Below are 14,944 nucleotides of genomic sequence, written 5' to 3'. Positions count from 1 at the left end.
ATGTATCCTGTGGGGTTTGATGGGTGATGTATTCTGTGGGGTTTGATGGTTGCTGTATTCTCCTGTGGGGTTTGATCGATGGGGTTTGGATGATGTGTTCTGTGGGGTTTGATGGGTGATGTGTTCGGTGGGGTTTGATGGGCGATGTGTTCTGTGGGGTTTGATGGATGATGTGTTCTGTGGGGTTTGATCGATGGAGTTTGATCAGTGATGTATTCTGTGGGGTTTGATGGGTGATGTGTTCTGTGGGGTTTGATGGGTGATGTATTCTGTGGGGATTGATAGTTGCTGTGTTCTCCTGGTTTCAGCCTGCCCGTCTGGCTCCTTCAAGCCGTCCCAGGGGGACCAGCCCTGCCTGCCGTGCCCCATCAACAGCCGCACCACCAGCGACGGAGCCACCAGCTGCGTGTGCCGCGGGGGCTACTACCGCACCGACACCGACCCCTTCCAGATGCCCTGCACCAGTGCGTACCCCCGCCGCCACGGCAACACTCCTCCTTTATTTATTTTTTTATTTGTTTACCAGGGACGGTGCACATTCATCAACATTTTCAGTTTCCACATCAATGTGCCAGAGTTGGCTAATGAGCTCATTTTCATCTGTAGTCCCTGGGCAGGTTGTTGTTGTAAATTAGTGGCCTGAGGTTATCAATACAATGCCAGGGCAGGTTCTACCCAGCAACCTAATAGGGAGGAGCGTGATTTGTTGGTAAAATATATTAATTTTACACCAGCAAATTAAATGTTTGTCTGGTCCTGGCTGGTTACAGTATGCATGTCCTGTTTCAGAAATAAGCGTATGAAAAGTGCCTAAAAAGGTACAAATGCTTATCACTGGGGCGGTACCCTATGTGTACCCAAAACTTTTTTAAATACGTGTATGCTTTTGCTTGTATGCATTTGCCAAATTACAAAAGAGGAAAGCCAGAAATTGTATTCAGCTGTAGTGAAATTCAGCTGTAGTGTGTTTCAAAGGTATATTTTTTGAGTAAGGGTGCAGTTACCCACCCCTGGATAACTTTTTGTTTCTGTGAGATCTTGTTTAAGCGTGTGTTTACACGTATGTGTTTTCCGTGTGTGTTTATGTGTGTATTTACATGTGTTTACGCGCATGTTTATTTGTGTGTCTGTTTATGTGTGTATTTACATGTGTCTTTACGTGTGTATTTACGCGTGTGTGTTTACGTGTGTTTCTACGTGTGTGTTTACATGTGTTTGTACGCGTGTATTTACATGTGTTTACACGCGTGTTTATGCGTGTGTTTCTGCGTGTGTGTTTACGTGTGTGTTTACGTGTGTTTCTACGTGTGTTTGTACGTGTGTGTTTACGTGTGTGTTTACGTGTGTTTATGCGTGTGTTTGTACGTGTGTTTACGTGTGTTTGTACGTGTGTGTTTACGTGTGTATTAATGTGTGTTTGTGCGTGTGTGTTTACGTGTGTTTCTCTGGCAGCGATCCCGTCTGCCCCGCAGCGCGTGATCTCCACCGTGAACGAGACGTCTCTGATGCTGGAGTGGGCGTCTCCACGGGAGACGGGCGGGCGGGAGGACGTGGTGTACAACATCATCTGCAAGAGCTGCGGGGCGGGGCGGGGGGGCTGCACGCGCTGTGGGGACAACGTGCAGTTCCTCCCGCGCCAGCTGGGCCTCGCCGAGCCACGCGTGTACATCAGCGAGCTGCTCGCCCACACGCAGTACACCTTCGAGATCCAGGCCGTCAACGGCGTGTCCGACCAGAGCCCCCACTCCCCACACTTCTCCCCCGTCAACATCACCACCAACCAGGCCGGTGAGTGGGGCCCAGGGGAGAGGGCGGGTTTGGAGATAAGCGGCCTGTGCATTTCCCCTTTCATTTGGTGTGTCCCCCTCAGATGGATGGTGTGGTCAGTGCCTAGTACTGACTCTGTGTACATAACGTGTGGGTGTGTGGGTGTGTGTGTGTGTGTGAGTGTGTGAGTGTGTGTGGGTGTGTGGGTGTGTGTGTGTGTGTGAGTGTGTGAGTGTGTGTGGGTGTGTGGGTGTGTGTGCGTGTGTGTCTGGCAGGCCTGTTTCAAGCTATTTTACTGTTAGTTGTTAAAAAGGCAGAACTAACTGGCGACATTAGCTCGGGAGGTAAGAGCGGTCATCTGGCAGTTGGGGAGATCCCCCGCCCCGGGTGTGTGGAAGTGTCCCTGAGCAATATACCTAACCCAAATGCTCCCGATGAGCTGACTGGTGCCTTGCTTTTCAACCTTTTGCCATTGTGTGTGTGTGTGTGTGTGTGTGTGTGTGTGAATGAGAAGCATTCATTGCAGCCCTAGTTGTTGAAAAAAGGCACAATATAAATACAGCCCATTTGCCATGATAACAATTACTTGTCAGGGATATTTTTAGGAGAAATCAATCAGGCGGTTTTTTAGATGACTACTCAGATGACCATTATTTTCCTCTGGAAGAAAACCCTATTATTATTATTATTGTTCATTTTCTGTGGAACCGTCAGTGCTGTCTGCAGATCTGCAGCTTCACAGTGTCCTGCAGCTGAATTAGGCTGTGCTGTGTTTTGGCAGACACTCTTATCCAGAGCGACGTACAGTTGATCAGACTAAGCAGGAGACAATCCTCCCCTGGAGCAATGTGCCTTGCTCAAGGGCCCAACAGCTGTGCGTCAGGGCCATGTGGCTCCCAGTCATGTCCCTTAACCACTACACTACAGGCCGCCCTATTAGGGCTGTTTGGCTGTGTTCACAGATCCACGTATCACAGCGCTGTGCTCTGTAGCTGTATTAGAGTTTGGCGGTGCTGTGTTCACATATTCCTGTCTCGCAGCGCTGAGCTCTGTTTGGCTGTGCTGTGTTCACAGTGTCGCAGCGCTGTGCTCTGATTGGCTGTGCTGTGTTCACAGTGTCGCAGCGCTGCGCTCTGGTTGGCTGTGCTGTCTTCAGTGTCGCAGCGCTGAGCGCTGTTTGGCTGTGCTGTATTCACAGTGTTGCAGCGCTGCACCCTGTTTGGCTGTGCTGTATTCACAGTGTTGCAGCGCTGCGCTCTGATTGGCTGTGCTGTCTTCAGTGTCGCAGCGCTGAGCGCTGTTTGGCTGTGCTGTATTCACAGTGTCGCAGCGCTGTGCTCTGATTGGCTGTGCTGTATTCACAGTGTCGCAGCGCTGAGCTCTGATTGGCTGTGCTGTGTTCACAGTGTCGCAGCGCTGCGCTCTGATTGGCTGTGCTATCTTCACAGTGTCGCAGCGCTGCGCTCTGATTGGCTGTGCTGTGTTCACAGACTCCCGTCTCGCAGCGCTGCGCTCTGTCGCTGCCTCCGTGGCGTTATTGAACGTGGCAGACGGACGGTATTAAACGCAGGGCCCTCCTGCTCCCCGCGCTCCCACAGGAGACCCTCGCCGCTCCGGTCAGCACTGACCCGAGGAAATGGCTTTTCAGAAACACCAGATAATGAAATGAAAATTTTTCCAATAAAGCTTCTTTTTTTTCTTTTTTTGTGGGTAGAGTGGATGAAGGCGAGCAGTGTTTATGTCACGTCTGGGGCTGATCTGCACCCGGCCTTGACGCGTTCTCTCCCTGCTTATAATGTCGCAGTGGGAATTTCTCTGTCTCTCTCTCTCTGTCTCTCCTTTTCTGTCTCTCTCTCTGTCTCTCCTCTTCTCTCTCCCTCTCTCTGTCTCTCCTCTTCTCTCTCTCCCTCTCTATCTCTCCCATCACTGCTCCTCATCTCTCTCTCCTTCTCTCTCCCTCCCTTTCTCTGTCTCTCCTCTTCTCTCTCTCCCTCTCCCCTCTCTCTCTCCTTCTCTCCCTCCCCTCCTTTCTCGTTCACTCTGCTGGTTGATGCCACAGTTTCTCTCATTAGTTCTGGCAGCTGTGAAAATCCAATTAGCCCTGAATATTTCTGCAACACATTTAACACACTGGTAAGCATGCTGGCACACTGTCACACTGATGTGCACGAACACATACGCGCACACGCACTCACACACACGTAAACACACACACACACACACAGACACATAGGCTCATATACACACACACACACACACACACATAAAATCTAACGAAGGGTAAGACCTTGACATTTAAGCATCATTTCATTAATCTCATTGCGGTTTTATCTTTTCCCAGGGGGAGGTCTTCACTAGCATAGCTGTTTTTGATGAGAGTATTTACAGCAGACAAGCAGGAAGATATGGATGCAGAAAGTGGTCAACATGTAAAAATTCAGTAGAAAATTGCTGTTTTCATCTCGTAGTCATTATTTCTTTGCATGAATAAACCCAGGTTTTGACAAAAGGCTGCTAAAAGACGTATCAAAATGTCTGAGAGTGGCACGAAGCCCATTTCATGCCTTTGAATTAAATCGGTTCCAAGCGAAAGTGATAAATGAAGCCGCAGACCAGCTCCTGCACTGAAAACCTCAGAGCCTATTCCGCTATCCCAGAATCCCCTAGGGCCTGCACTAATGAAGGCCTGACTGCTCTGCCAATAGCTGAGGTAATATTTACCCAGACCTGCGCGATGCGGCTCTTTTATTACCGCAGTTTTACTGCTCATGTCCTTCCTGCGCTGTGTTTTATTGGCCTTGTTGTTAAGTACCGTAATGGACCAAACATGCATTCAGTGCTCTGCTTTCCCTCTTCCTCAAGTATTGGCATCTGTTTAGAGAATGCGTCAGTTTTTCTTTGTGCGTTCGTGTGTGTGTATGTGTGTGTGTGCGCGCATGTGTTTTTCTTTTTGTGTGTGTGTGTCTGTGTGTGTGTGCGCGCATGTGTGGCCGTGTGTGTGGCCGCCGTGTGTGTGTGTGTGTGTGTGTTTAGGCATGCATGTGTGTGTGTGTGTGGGTCTGCGTGTTCTGCTCTTTGTCTGTAACCATTTTTATTGGAACCGTCCGGGATAACGAAGGCCTTGGAGTCTAATAAAGCATTCTAATGAGGTATCCCCCCCCCCCCCCCACTGTTCCTCACTCAACAGACTGGGCCTGTCATTCAGGGAGGGGGGCCTGCCCTCTCTCTGCTGATCTGGTGGGGGGGGCCCTCCTGTTGCCCAGTGTGGGGCGGGAGGGTGTCTGTGAGTCAGGCAGGGTGGGCGTGATTCAGCAGGTCTGTAGAGCAGAGGGGTCAGGCAGGGTGGGCGTGATTCAGCAGGTCTGTAGAGCAGAGAGGTCATGAAAACAAAGTGCCTGCTGTAATTAACCAGGGGATCTGTTTCCTGTGTGTTTATGATGTCATTCCTCAGGTGTGTGTTTGTGTGTGTTTGTGTGTGTATGTGTGCGCGCGCATGCATGCGTGTGTGAGTGTCTGCGTTTGTGTGTGTTCGCATGCATGCGTGTGTGAATGTCTGCGTTTGTGTGTGTTCGCATGCATGCGCGCGTGAGTGTTTGTGTGTCCTTTCCCGTGTGCATGCGTTTTAAAAGTCTCCCCTGTGTGAGTCAGTGTTTGCGGCTTGCTCAGTCAGAGTTTCGGTTTCCCCCGTTTCTGGAACACACGTGCGGTAATGTAGCGCAGCTCAACACTGCCTGATTATTAATGAGAACAACCTTGCCGCTGTGTTCAGTTAATACCTGCGCCGTTCTCCGATGGTCACCGTGGAGACACGCTGGTGGTAACCGAGTTTGAAACAAGAACGTGTGCATTGTGTTCAGTAATGAAAACCCGGTGTGTGCGTCCGTTCATTCCCGGTAGGAATGCCTCATTTATCAGCCGTTCCCCATCCCTGGAAACCAGACACAGCCCTGCGCTGCCACGTAATCGTCTCCTGGTGAAGAGGAGGAGATCTTCAGCGCTTTCACAAGCGGCAGGCAACAGGCTATTGTCCCGATCTGCGATGAGTAATTCTCTGATGGAGGAGAATGATTAATTTGTTTCTGCTGCGCTGACATGTAATTAGTGAAGTGCTCTGACACTTGGCCTTGTTATTACCCCCGTGTGGGGGTGTGGGAGGGGTAATTAGAGAAAAGTTCATGCGGGGAAGATGAGAGGTGAGATTAGCCTTTAGGCAGTGGGTCCTCTGGGGACACTCCACACTCTGAGTGTGTGTAAAAGAGAGTGTGTGTGTGTGTGTGTGCGTGTGAGAGAGAGACCCCTACCTGCATGACAAAGCAAATTATGCAAAGAAGCAGCCAATTACACTGCTGCTTGTATCCGTCTCGACGACGTGCACGAAAATAAAAACAAAAAACCTCGAGTGATGGGTCTTTGGCAGTTCAGAGCTCTCGACGAGGATGGTGCCAAGAGAACAAACGTTGACAATAATTTGTTCTAATACACTTTAAGCAATGTAATATTTGTTCTTTCCTTTAAAAAATAAATAAATAAATAAATCCCAGTAGCTAATGAGCCAGCTAGCATTGTTAGATGTTAGTCACGTCCATTTGTATTAAAACAGTGGTGGTAAACTACTGTAAATGTTCATTTGAAATCTTTCAGCAGCAACTGATTGCTGCAAACATAGTTTGGTGGGAACGTTGAACACACGTCTGGCCTTAACCTTGTCACTACCCCTGGGTTAGCATGTGCCAATCCTTCTTAAGCAGGTCTCCGACCCAATTCAGGCTCTCATACAACATTGGCTCAGGCAGTAAGAGCAGTCGTCTCATTGGCTCAGGCAGTAAGAGCAGTCGTCTGGCAATCGGAGGGTTGCCAGTTCAATCCCGCCCTGGGTGTGTCAAAGTGTCCCTGAGTAAGACACCTAACCCCTAAATGCTCCTGACGAGCTGGTCGGCGCCTTGCATGGCAGCCAATCGCTGTTGGTGTGTGAGTGTGTGAGTGTGTGAGTCTGTGAGTGTGTGTATGAATGGGTTAATGAGAAGCATCAATTGTACAGCGCTTTGGATAAAGGCGCTACATAAATGCCAACCATTTACCATTTACAACACACAGTTCTCTCTGGAATTTTTCACCGGGAGCGGGGAAAGGTCTTTCCTCCGCGATGACGGCGCTCCGTCTGAAATCTTTATTCGCAAAGGCTTTGGGAGACGGCCTTGGAGTCGGTGTGGAATTACACGGAGTCGCGATGTAAACTCACACCGGGAAACCAGTGCTCCAAGCCTGTCACACCCCGTTCCCCGCGGGGGGAGAATTAGCCTTAAATACACACACGGCAGAAAGCTGTGTTTCCCAGATAATGACACTCTCCTCCCTGACACTAATGAACAGCGTTTGAATATGGAAATGAAAAACACGCCAGACATATCCCGTCATTACAGTTCAGTGCCGTAACACACCAGGGAGACTTCCGTTAAAGCATTAAAAGAAAGAAAACGAGTGAGAAAACAAGCAAGAAAACATTAACTTCTACAAGGCTTTCGGTCAACCGAAGGTTGCACAGTTCTGCACAGTTCGGTTGCAAACACACCGTTCTACTCCACTGACCCCCACCTGCATAGACCGAGTCACACACACACACACACACACACACACACACACAAATGCGGCACTTCCTACGAGTTGACGTATTGTCTGCAAATATGTATCTAAAGGTTAAGTGAGAGGTTTTGACAGGCGCACTGGGGGGTCTGTGGGCCTAACACTGGAATGCCAGTCACTGTGTGAATTACAGCTGCTGGGAACAGGCTGGGCTGCTGGGTACTCAGCTACTGTGTCTGTTCTTCTGTGTGTGTGTGTGTGTGTGTTCTTCTGTCTGTGTGTGTGTTCTCCACTGTGTGTGTTCTCCAGTCTGTGTGTGTGTTCTCTACTGTGTCTGTTCTCCTGTGTGTGTGTGTGTGTTCTCCTGTGTGTCTGTTCTCCAGTGTGTGTGTGTATATGTTCTCCACTGTGTGTGTTCTCCATTGTGTCTGTTCTCCAGTCTGTTGTCTGTCAGCCAGTTTATTGGGGGCTGGGGCGTGGGGGGGGGGGAAGTTTGTCATGAAATATCAGGTTTGATATACCATCACACTGAATTAAACTGAGAGACTTGCTGACATTAAAAGCAGGAGTGGGGGGTGGCACTGACCCCCCGCAGTGTGGGCTACTTATTCCCAATGCAGTGAGCCGTGTCCTGCCACGTCAGGAGAAGGGTTTCACAGCTTAAGACCCCGGTGTAGCATCTTTCCTGTTTATGAAGTTGCAACAGTGTGCCACACAGCCCTGATACTGCTCCTCTTTCTCAGCCCAACTTCAGCTGAGACGGAGACACACTGGAAGGCCCAGGGGCTTGCCCGGTGTATTGTCTCTGTCTCGCTGTCTGTCTGAAAGCACTTGTGTTTAAGACGGACGTCGCTCCCAGCCAAAGAACCATTTGCCTGAGGAAGAACCCTTTAACTAGACAGGGTTCTTCTGTGGCATCACAGGGTTCCGATGTTCCACTCTGGACTGCACAGAAAAACACACCCATAGTTGGACGGGTCCTAAGCCACGCAGCCAATCACACGTCTCCATTCTAATCAGAGAATGCTGCTTCACAGTAATTTACATTTCTGACAGAAATAGATACTGTATGCAATCTAATATCCCAGAATGATTTTTACACATGGTATTATCAGGGTGCATTTTTTGATATAGGCACTCAGTGTCCTCAGTTATTTATTAATTTATGTGTTTATTTGTGTAATGAGTTTGTTCAAAAGCGCTGGTGTTGACGCTGCCGAGCTGCAGTAAAGTGCTCCCGTTTAGTGGCGTTCATGTGAGCTCGCTAATGATGAAGAGAAATCGTAATTGAGGCAATTCTGTCTTCTCTCCGTGCGTTTCCCCGTTTAAGATGAAATTTCTGTCTGCTAATGATGTTTTTGACCAACTTAATCACGTGCTCTACTGAAGTGCTTCAAACGATGCCCCCACACCGCTCCAGTCATTAAGCATTTCAAAGATTATGAGTGTTGTTACAAATCATTTATTTTTGGGATATAAACTCAGGTGACTTATATACACATAAGTGGATCTGAAAAAAAAAAACAAAAAAAAAAACATTTTTTTCATTTACATTTTTTTTCATTTGGCAGACGCTTTTAATCCAAGTGCATAGATTCTTCCGGAAGTTAAAAGCATCAAATCCATAACTAGCAAAACAATAAAAACGCACTTGTTCTTGCGGACAGTACCTGGGTTCAGGGGAACGTGTGAACCCCAAACCCCAGGCGTGATTTCTAGCGGTGCCAATCGAGCGGGGAGTGCCCGTGTCTGGGGCCTGGGACAGATATCGGATGGGAAAGTCTCGTTTCGTTGTGTCGGACGTGTCTCCCCGCTGGCCCTGTGTTCCTGGCCTCCGCTGGTCGAGCCGAACGGAGATTTAGGTCAGACTGTCACTGGCTGTCCTGTCTCTTCTCCAGCCCCGCTGCCCCCGGAGCATGCTGGGACATCTCGGTGAATAATGGACCGAGACTCTCTTCGGAATGTTTGTTTAATGTTGTTGTTTTTTTAAGGTAGAGACAGGGACTTTCCTGTTTCTTCTTCTGGTGACAAGTGGAGCTCTGTGCTGGGCCGGGGGGGTTTCTAGAGTGTGGTTTGTAGAGAGAGTGAACCGGACAGGATCTGTGTGAGTATGTTAGAGAAACAGATATACTGTGTGTGTGTGTGTGTGTGTGTGTGTGTGTGTGTGCACAACCGTGTCTGTGTGTATGTGTCTGTATGTGCGTGTGCATGGGGGTGTGTGTGCGTGTGTGCGTGTGTGTGTATGTGTGTATGTGTGTGTGTGTGTGTGCGTGTGTGTGCACGACCGTGTCTGTGTGTGTGTGTCTGTATGTGCGTGTGCATGGGGGTGTGTGTGCATGTGTGTGCATGTGTGTGCGTGTGTGTGTGTGTGTGTACTTTAAAGACACTCATCCTACTTGGTTTTTTTAACTCAGCACAATTTAAGGGGTTCATAGGATTCATTTAAGTAAATGTAAACTTCCTATGCTATCAACTATCAACAACATCTTTGTGACCCAAGACCCATAAAAAAACCGCCCGGAGATTAGCTGCTTCAGGCATGGGACTAACAGGAAGGTTAAGGTGTACATGAGATGACTAGAATTGCAAACATGTAATACTGCAAAATCAATAAACAGAGTGTTGAGAAGGGAAGACATTTGTGGATTTCTTTCAGTGAAATCATTGTAGCTGTATTCTGAGCGCATACTGCACATTTTCCCCGGAGAAGGCATTGATCTGGGTTCAGTTTAAACCCCTAACCTCTCCCATAGCCACTCTCATGAACTTACGACGTAGCAATCGGTCCAGCGACCTCTCTAATGTAACACGGGGCTCAGCGTGTGTGAGGAAACGCTGACATGCTACCGCTGCAGAGTGGAGTGAATCCAGGCTTCTGCGGGGACCTGTAATCCCTCACCCGGGAACTGACTGCCCTCCGAACAGGAGTGGAGAAGGGGATGACTGATCGTTGGGATTGTGAGCCGCTGTGCATTTTGGAGTTAAACGCTCCCGGTGGATGTTTATGTGTATAGAATGTACTGTGCATGGAACTGACTGCAGGGCCTACCTACCTGTGTGTGTGTGTGTGTGTGTGTGCGTGTGTGCGTGTGTGCGTGTGTGCGTGCGTGCGTGCGTGCGTGCGTGCGTGCGTGCGAGAGAGAGAGAGAGAGAGAGAGAGAGATAGAGAGAGACCTCCACTATCACATTGTCTTTTTTTTTTGCGGGTTGTGTATTACAGTAATTATTAATGTGCAGTATGACTGTTCATATAGTTGATGTTGCTATCATTGTTGTCTTACGGAAATAATTGTGTTGGCAATACTATGCTGATGTGTCGTCATGCCAATAAAGCTTCTTTCAATTTGAATTGCAGAGAGCTAGAGGCAGTGCCATTGTTAATTTTGTTTCTAAGTTAGTGTGATTGTTTTATTGTACATTCTGTTAAATTATGGTTCCATTTCTAGCCTTTCAATGGCTAATTCTATACAATGGGAAGGCATTAGGGGCAGTTGAGCATACATTACGGGTGTGTCCGAACCCATATTTGGAACGCCGTATTTGGAAATTCACGATAATGAATATTCTCCTCTTTCCGAAGTTGACCAATGATGCTCGGAACATCAGATTAGCAGAAAAACAGAGCACCGAAATGGGAAAATTTAACAACGGTAATTTGCCGCGCGCAATAAAGCGCGCCTTTTAATGCTTTTCCCCCTCAAATGACACATTTGTTAAATAACAGTGCGAAACCGCACGGTCCCAGTACAGATGGAGATTATGTCGTCTCTGCCCGTTCTTTGTTTATTCGGCATTATTTCTTTCACGCAATGACTTTATGCGACGGGCTTCCTTGGTATTGGAGCACTTCATTTCCCATATCGCCCATTGTCTCTGCACTCATTTGGATTCATTCTCCGTTAATGAGCCCTTTGAAACATTCGGCGACGATTCCTTTTAGTCACGCTTCGCTTTTAATTAGACAGATTTGATTGAGCTGCTAATTTGGCGCGGATGTGTGGATTTCACTGGATCGCTGGAACGATATCCGCTCCATCTCCTTTGGTGAAGAAGCGGCTTTTTTTAAAAGGTGCGGAGGTCATTTATTTACTTTGGATGATAACACGGTTTCAGTGGGGAGTTGTGGCAGAGGTTCTGGACGTTAAACACAAAGGATAAAGGATTAGTTCTCACGTGTAGTGCTCCACCTTTGAGTAATTTTCTTCACCAGTGTCGGCTCAGTTGTCTAAAGGTGACATAATACGCAAGAACATTCAGTAGCAGTGCTGAATGCTAGCTGTCTCAGAGTAGGACATCTACTCTTTAAATCTTGAACCAACGTTCGTATCAGGTATTTTGAGTACTTAACGGTGGTTTTCTTAAAGCACTCGTTTAATTTTAAGCAGCATGAGATCGCTTAGTTGTTCAGCGCATTTGGGACTAAAACGTTGAATTAGACCTAATTAAACAACAAGCTAATCTTATTAAAGTTATGTTAATCCATTTTAAATGTTTTGGGTTTTTTTTTTAATGCGGACGGGGACAAGTAGTGCAATACGTAGAAGAATGAAATTATATGAATGTTGAAAAATAATATTTTACTTTAATTGCCATACACAACTTACTTTTTTTAAGATAAGAACTGAAGTTAATCATTTAGGGAATAAGGCAAAAGAATTGGCCTAAAAAAAAAAAAAAAAAAAGAAGATTGATGGGAAGAAATATCAACAGAACACAAACAATATTAATATTGTTTTCTTTTCAGGATATTTAGCGGTTACTTGGGGAGCTGAGATCTTTTCATTTTTGTGTGTGAGTGCTTGTAAGGCATTTGGAAGGGTGCCCACTCTGAAATTAGGCAATGATATACAAATATATTACTGTCCCAAGTTTTCCCTAAAGTGGCTGGTTTACAGCACGACTACAGTCAGATTTCACAAATGTGATTTACTACAGCGGAAAAACTTCCTGGACGACATTCCTCAAATCCATTGCAGATGGAAAACGGGAATAATTGCCCAGACTGCTTTTCATCCGGAATACCAGGAAGTGCATGCAGTTGTGCACTTCGCCCTATAAAAGCATTTCATATAATCTATTTGTGACATAAATCAAAAGTGCTCTACAAAGGAAGTGGGGGGGGGGGGGTCTTTTGGGTAAAATATGATGTAGTTGCAGGGGGGGGGTAAAGGCAGCGAGAGCAGGGGCAGATTTACTGCCCTGCACCCGATCCCTCCGTCCACTTACGACTGTTCTTCAGCAGCGGCACAGCGGGAACGCTGCCCTCGTTTGGATCATGGCATTACATTACATGTAATTTGGCTGCCACGTTTATCCAAAGCTACTTACAGTTGATTAGACTAAGCAGGAGGCAATCCTCCCACTGGAGCAATGTTGGGGTTAAGGGCCTTGCTCAAGGGCCCGACGGCTGTGCGGATCTTATTGTGGCTACTACACCGGGGATCAAATCACCGACCTTGCGTGTCCCAGTCATTTACCTTAACCACTACGCTACAGGGTCATTTACCTTAACCGCTACGCTACAGGGTCATGTACCTTAACCACTACGCTACAGGGTCATTTACCTTAACCACTACGCTACAGGGTCATTTACCTTAACCACTACGCTACAGGGTCATTTACCTTAACCGCTACACTACAGGGTCATTTACCTTAACCACTACGCTACAGGGTCATTTACCTTAACCGCTACGCTACAGGGTCATTTACCTTAACCACTACGCTACAGGGTCATGTACCTTAACCACTACGCTACAGGGTCATTTACCTTAACCACTACGCTTCAGGGTCATTTACCTTAACCACTACACTACAGAGTCATTTACCTTCACCACTACGCTACAGGGTCATTTACCTTAACCACTACACTACAGGGTCATTTACCTTAACCACTACACTACAGGGTCATTTACCTTAACCACTACACTACAGGGTCATTTACCTTAACCACTACACTACAGGGTCATTTACCTTAACCACTACGCTACAGGGTCATTTACCTTCACCACTACGCTACAGGCCGATTGGGGGACTGTAATAAAATGAGTGTCACCTATTATTGCTTCAATCAATTTAACATAATTGCTTGGTTTAAACAAAGGTCAAACTGGACACTAGTTATTTCTGAAAAAATGCATATTAATGTCCATTAATGTATCATTCTAATGAATATGTTGTATTACCTCTTGATAAGTTACAGTGAAAAGAAACCCCCTTATTAAATTAAATATTAAAGACGCTGTTTCCTTTTTCAGGGTGTTGTTGCAAAGGCATTGGTGTGATTAAAAATATCCACGCTACCCATCATGCACCTCTCCACCTCTCTCCTCCGGCTGAGTAGCACGAGGTCAGACCGCTAAGAAGCTGAATTCTGGGGGAACCTGAGGTCACGAGCATCTCTGACCCAGCTGGGGATTTAATTTAGTCTGCGCCGTCTCCGCGGAATCCTGCCGGATGAACGTATAACCGCTCTGCCCTTTCTCTCCCGTCGCTGAGCGATAGCCAGAGTTTTCCTCTCTCTTATCAGGTCTTTGGCACATGATTCTGCTCGCGGGCTCCAGGAGCCTCTGCGTCAGTCAGGCGGCGGAGGGGGAAGCAGGTGTCTGAGGCAGAAAGCATGCCATGGGTATACACAATGAAACCCGCTTCACTAACGCACTGTTTGTTCCCCCTCGGGTAATTAAGGTGGATGAAAACAGCGTTGATGGAGCAGACATAAACATTTACATTTTTACATTTTAGTCATTTGGCAGACTAGCGACTTACAAGTGCATGGGTTCTTCCACAAGTCAAAGCATCACATCCATAATGCATGATCACTCCAGGGGAGGACTGTCTCCTGCTTAGTCTAATCAACTGTACGTCACTCTGGATAAGACCGTCTGCCAAATGCCATTAATGTAATGTTAATGTGAATTGAAAAAATATTGATATTAACACTAAATTCTGATAAAGGCCTTCAAATATTGTTTCACAAGACGCAGGGAAGCATTTTAATCGGCTTATCTCCCTGTGATTTATTGAAATATTCTGCTATTCTTGGCTCATTTTTCTGGACACGCATTTTGAGCGATGACCAGTCCTTCCTGACTCTTTATGCCGAAAGGAAGATTAATCAAATGCAGAAACTTGGATGGGTCTGTGCACAGCCCACAGATGCTCACACCGTCTACGCCACAAAAAAAAATAATAATAATAATTTCTGATTTTTTTTTGTTTTTGTTTTTTTGGCATGAAATACTGCCTGGAAAGAGAGTTAGACGCCTCCTCTCTTCCACACAGAAAGTTCATTATGGAGCCACCGAGGGTAATTGTTTGGAAAAAGCCAAAAGACCACATAACGAGAATGAGTCCTGATTACACTCATCTCACCAGACAGAGTGCTAGAGCGCAGCTGTTGCAGTGGACTTGGGGGAGAAAACACAAACATCGCAGACACACACACACTTCCCATTGCCACACATGTAGAGTAGTAAACACAATATTCCCATAGAAGTGAACTATAATCTTTTGTCTTAAATGAAGGGAGTATTTTTTTTTCTTTCTTGGATCTGGGATGCCGCAGCAGTCATTGTATCTGTAATCAGAAGCCAGGAAA

The 14,944-nt window shown here is 46.9% G+C and overlaps 1 protein-coding gene across 1 annotated transcript in view; it reads left to right on the top strand.

Moving 5' to 3' along the window:
• Positions 1-14,944, top strand: part of LOC133139309 (ephrin type-B receptor 2-like) — a 146,996-nt gene that overhangs the window by 106,090 nt on the left and 25,962 nt on the right. The window contains exons 4-5 of the mRNA XM_061258758.1: positions 309-464; positions 1,453-1,788. Of these exons, the coding sequence (XP_061114742.1) occupies positions 309-464; positions 1,453-1,788 (492 nt within the window). The remainder of the gene's footprint in view (positions 1-308; positions 465-1,452; positions 1,789-14,944) is intronic.

This window comes from Conger conger, chromosome 10, assembly GCF_963514075.1.
Source record: "Conger conger chromosome 10, fConCon1.1, whole genome shotgun sequence".
NCBI classification, from domain to species: domain Eukaryota; kingdom Metazoa; phylum Chordata; class Actinopteri; order Anguilliformes; family Congridae; genus Conger; species Conger conger.
This window is presented reverse-complemented; position numbering and strand designations above follow the sequence as displayed.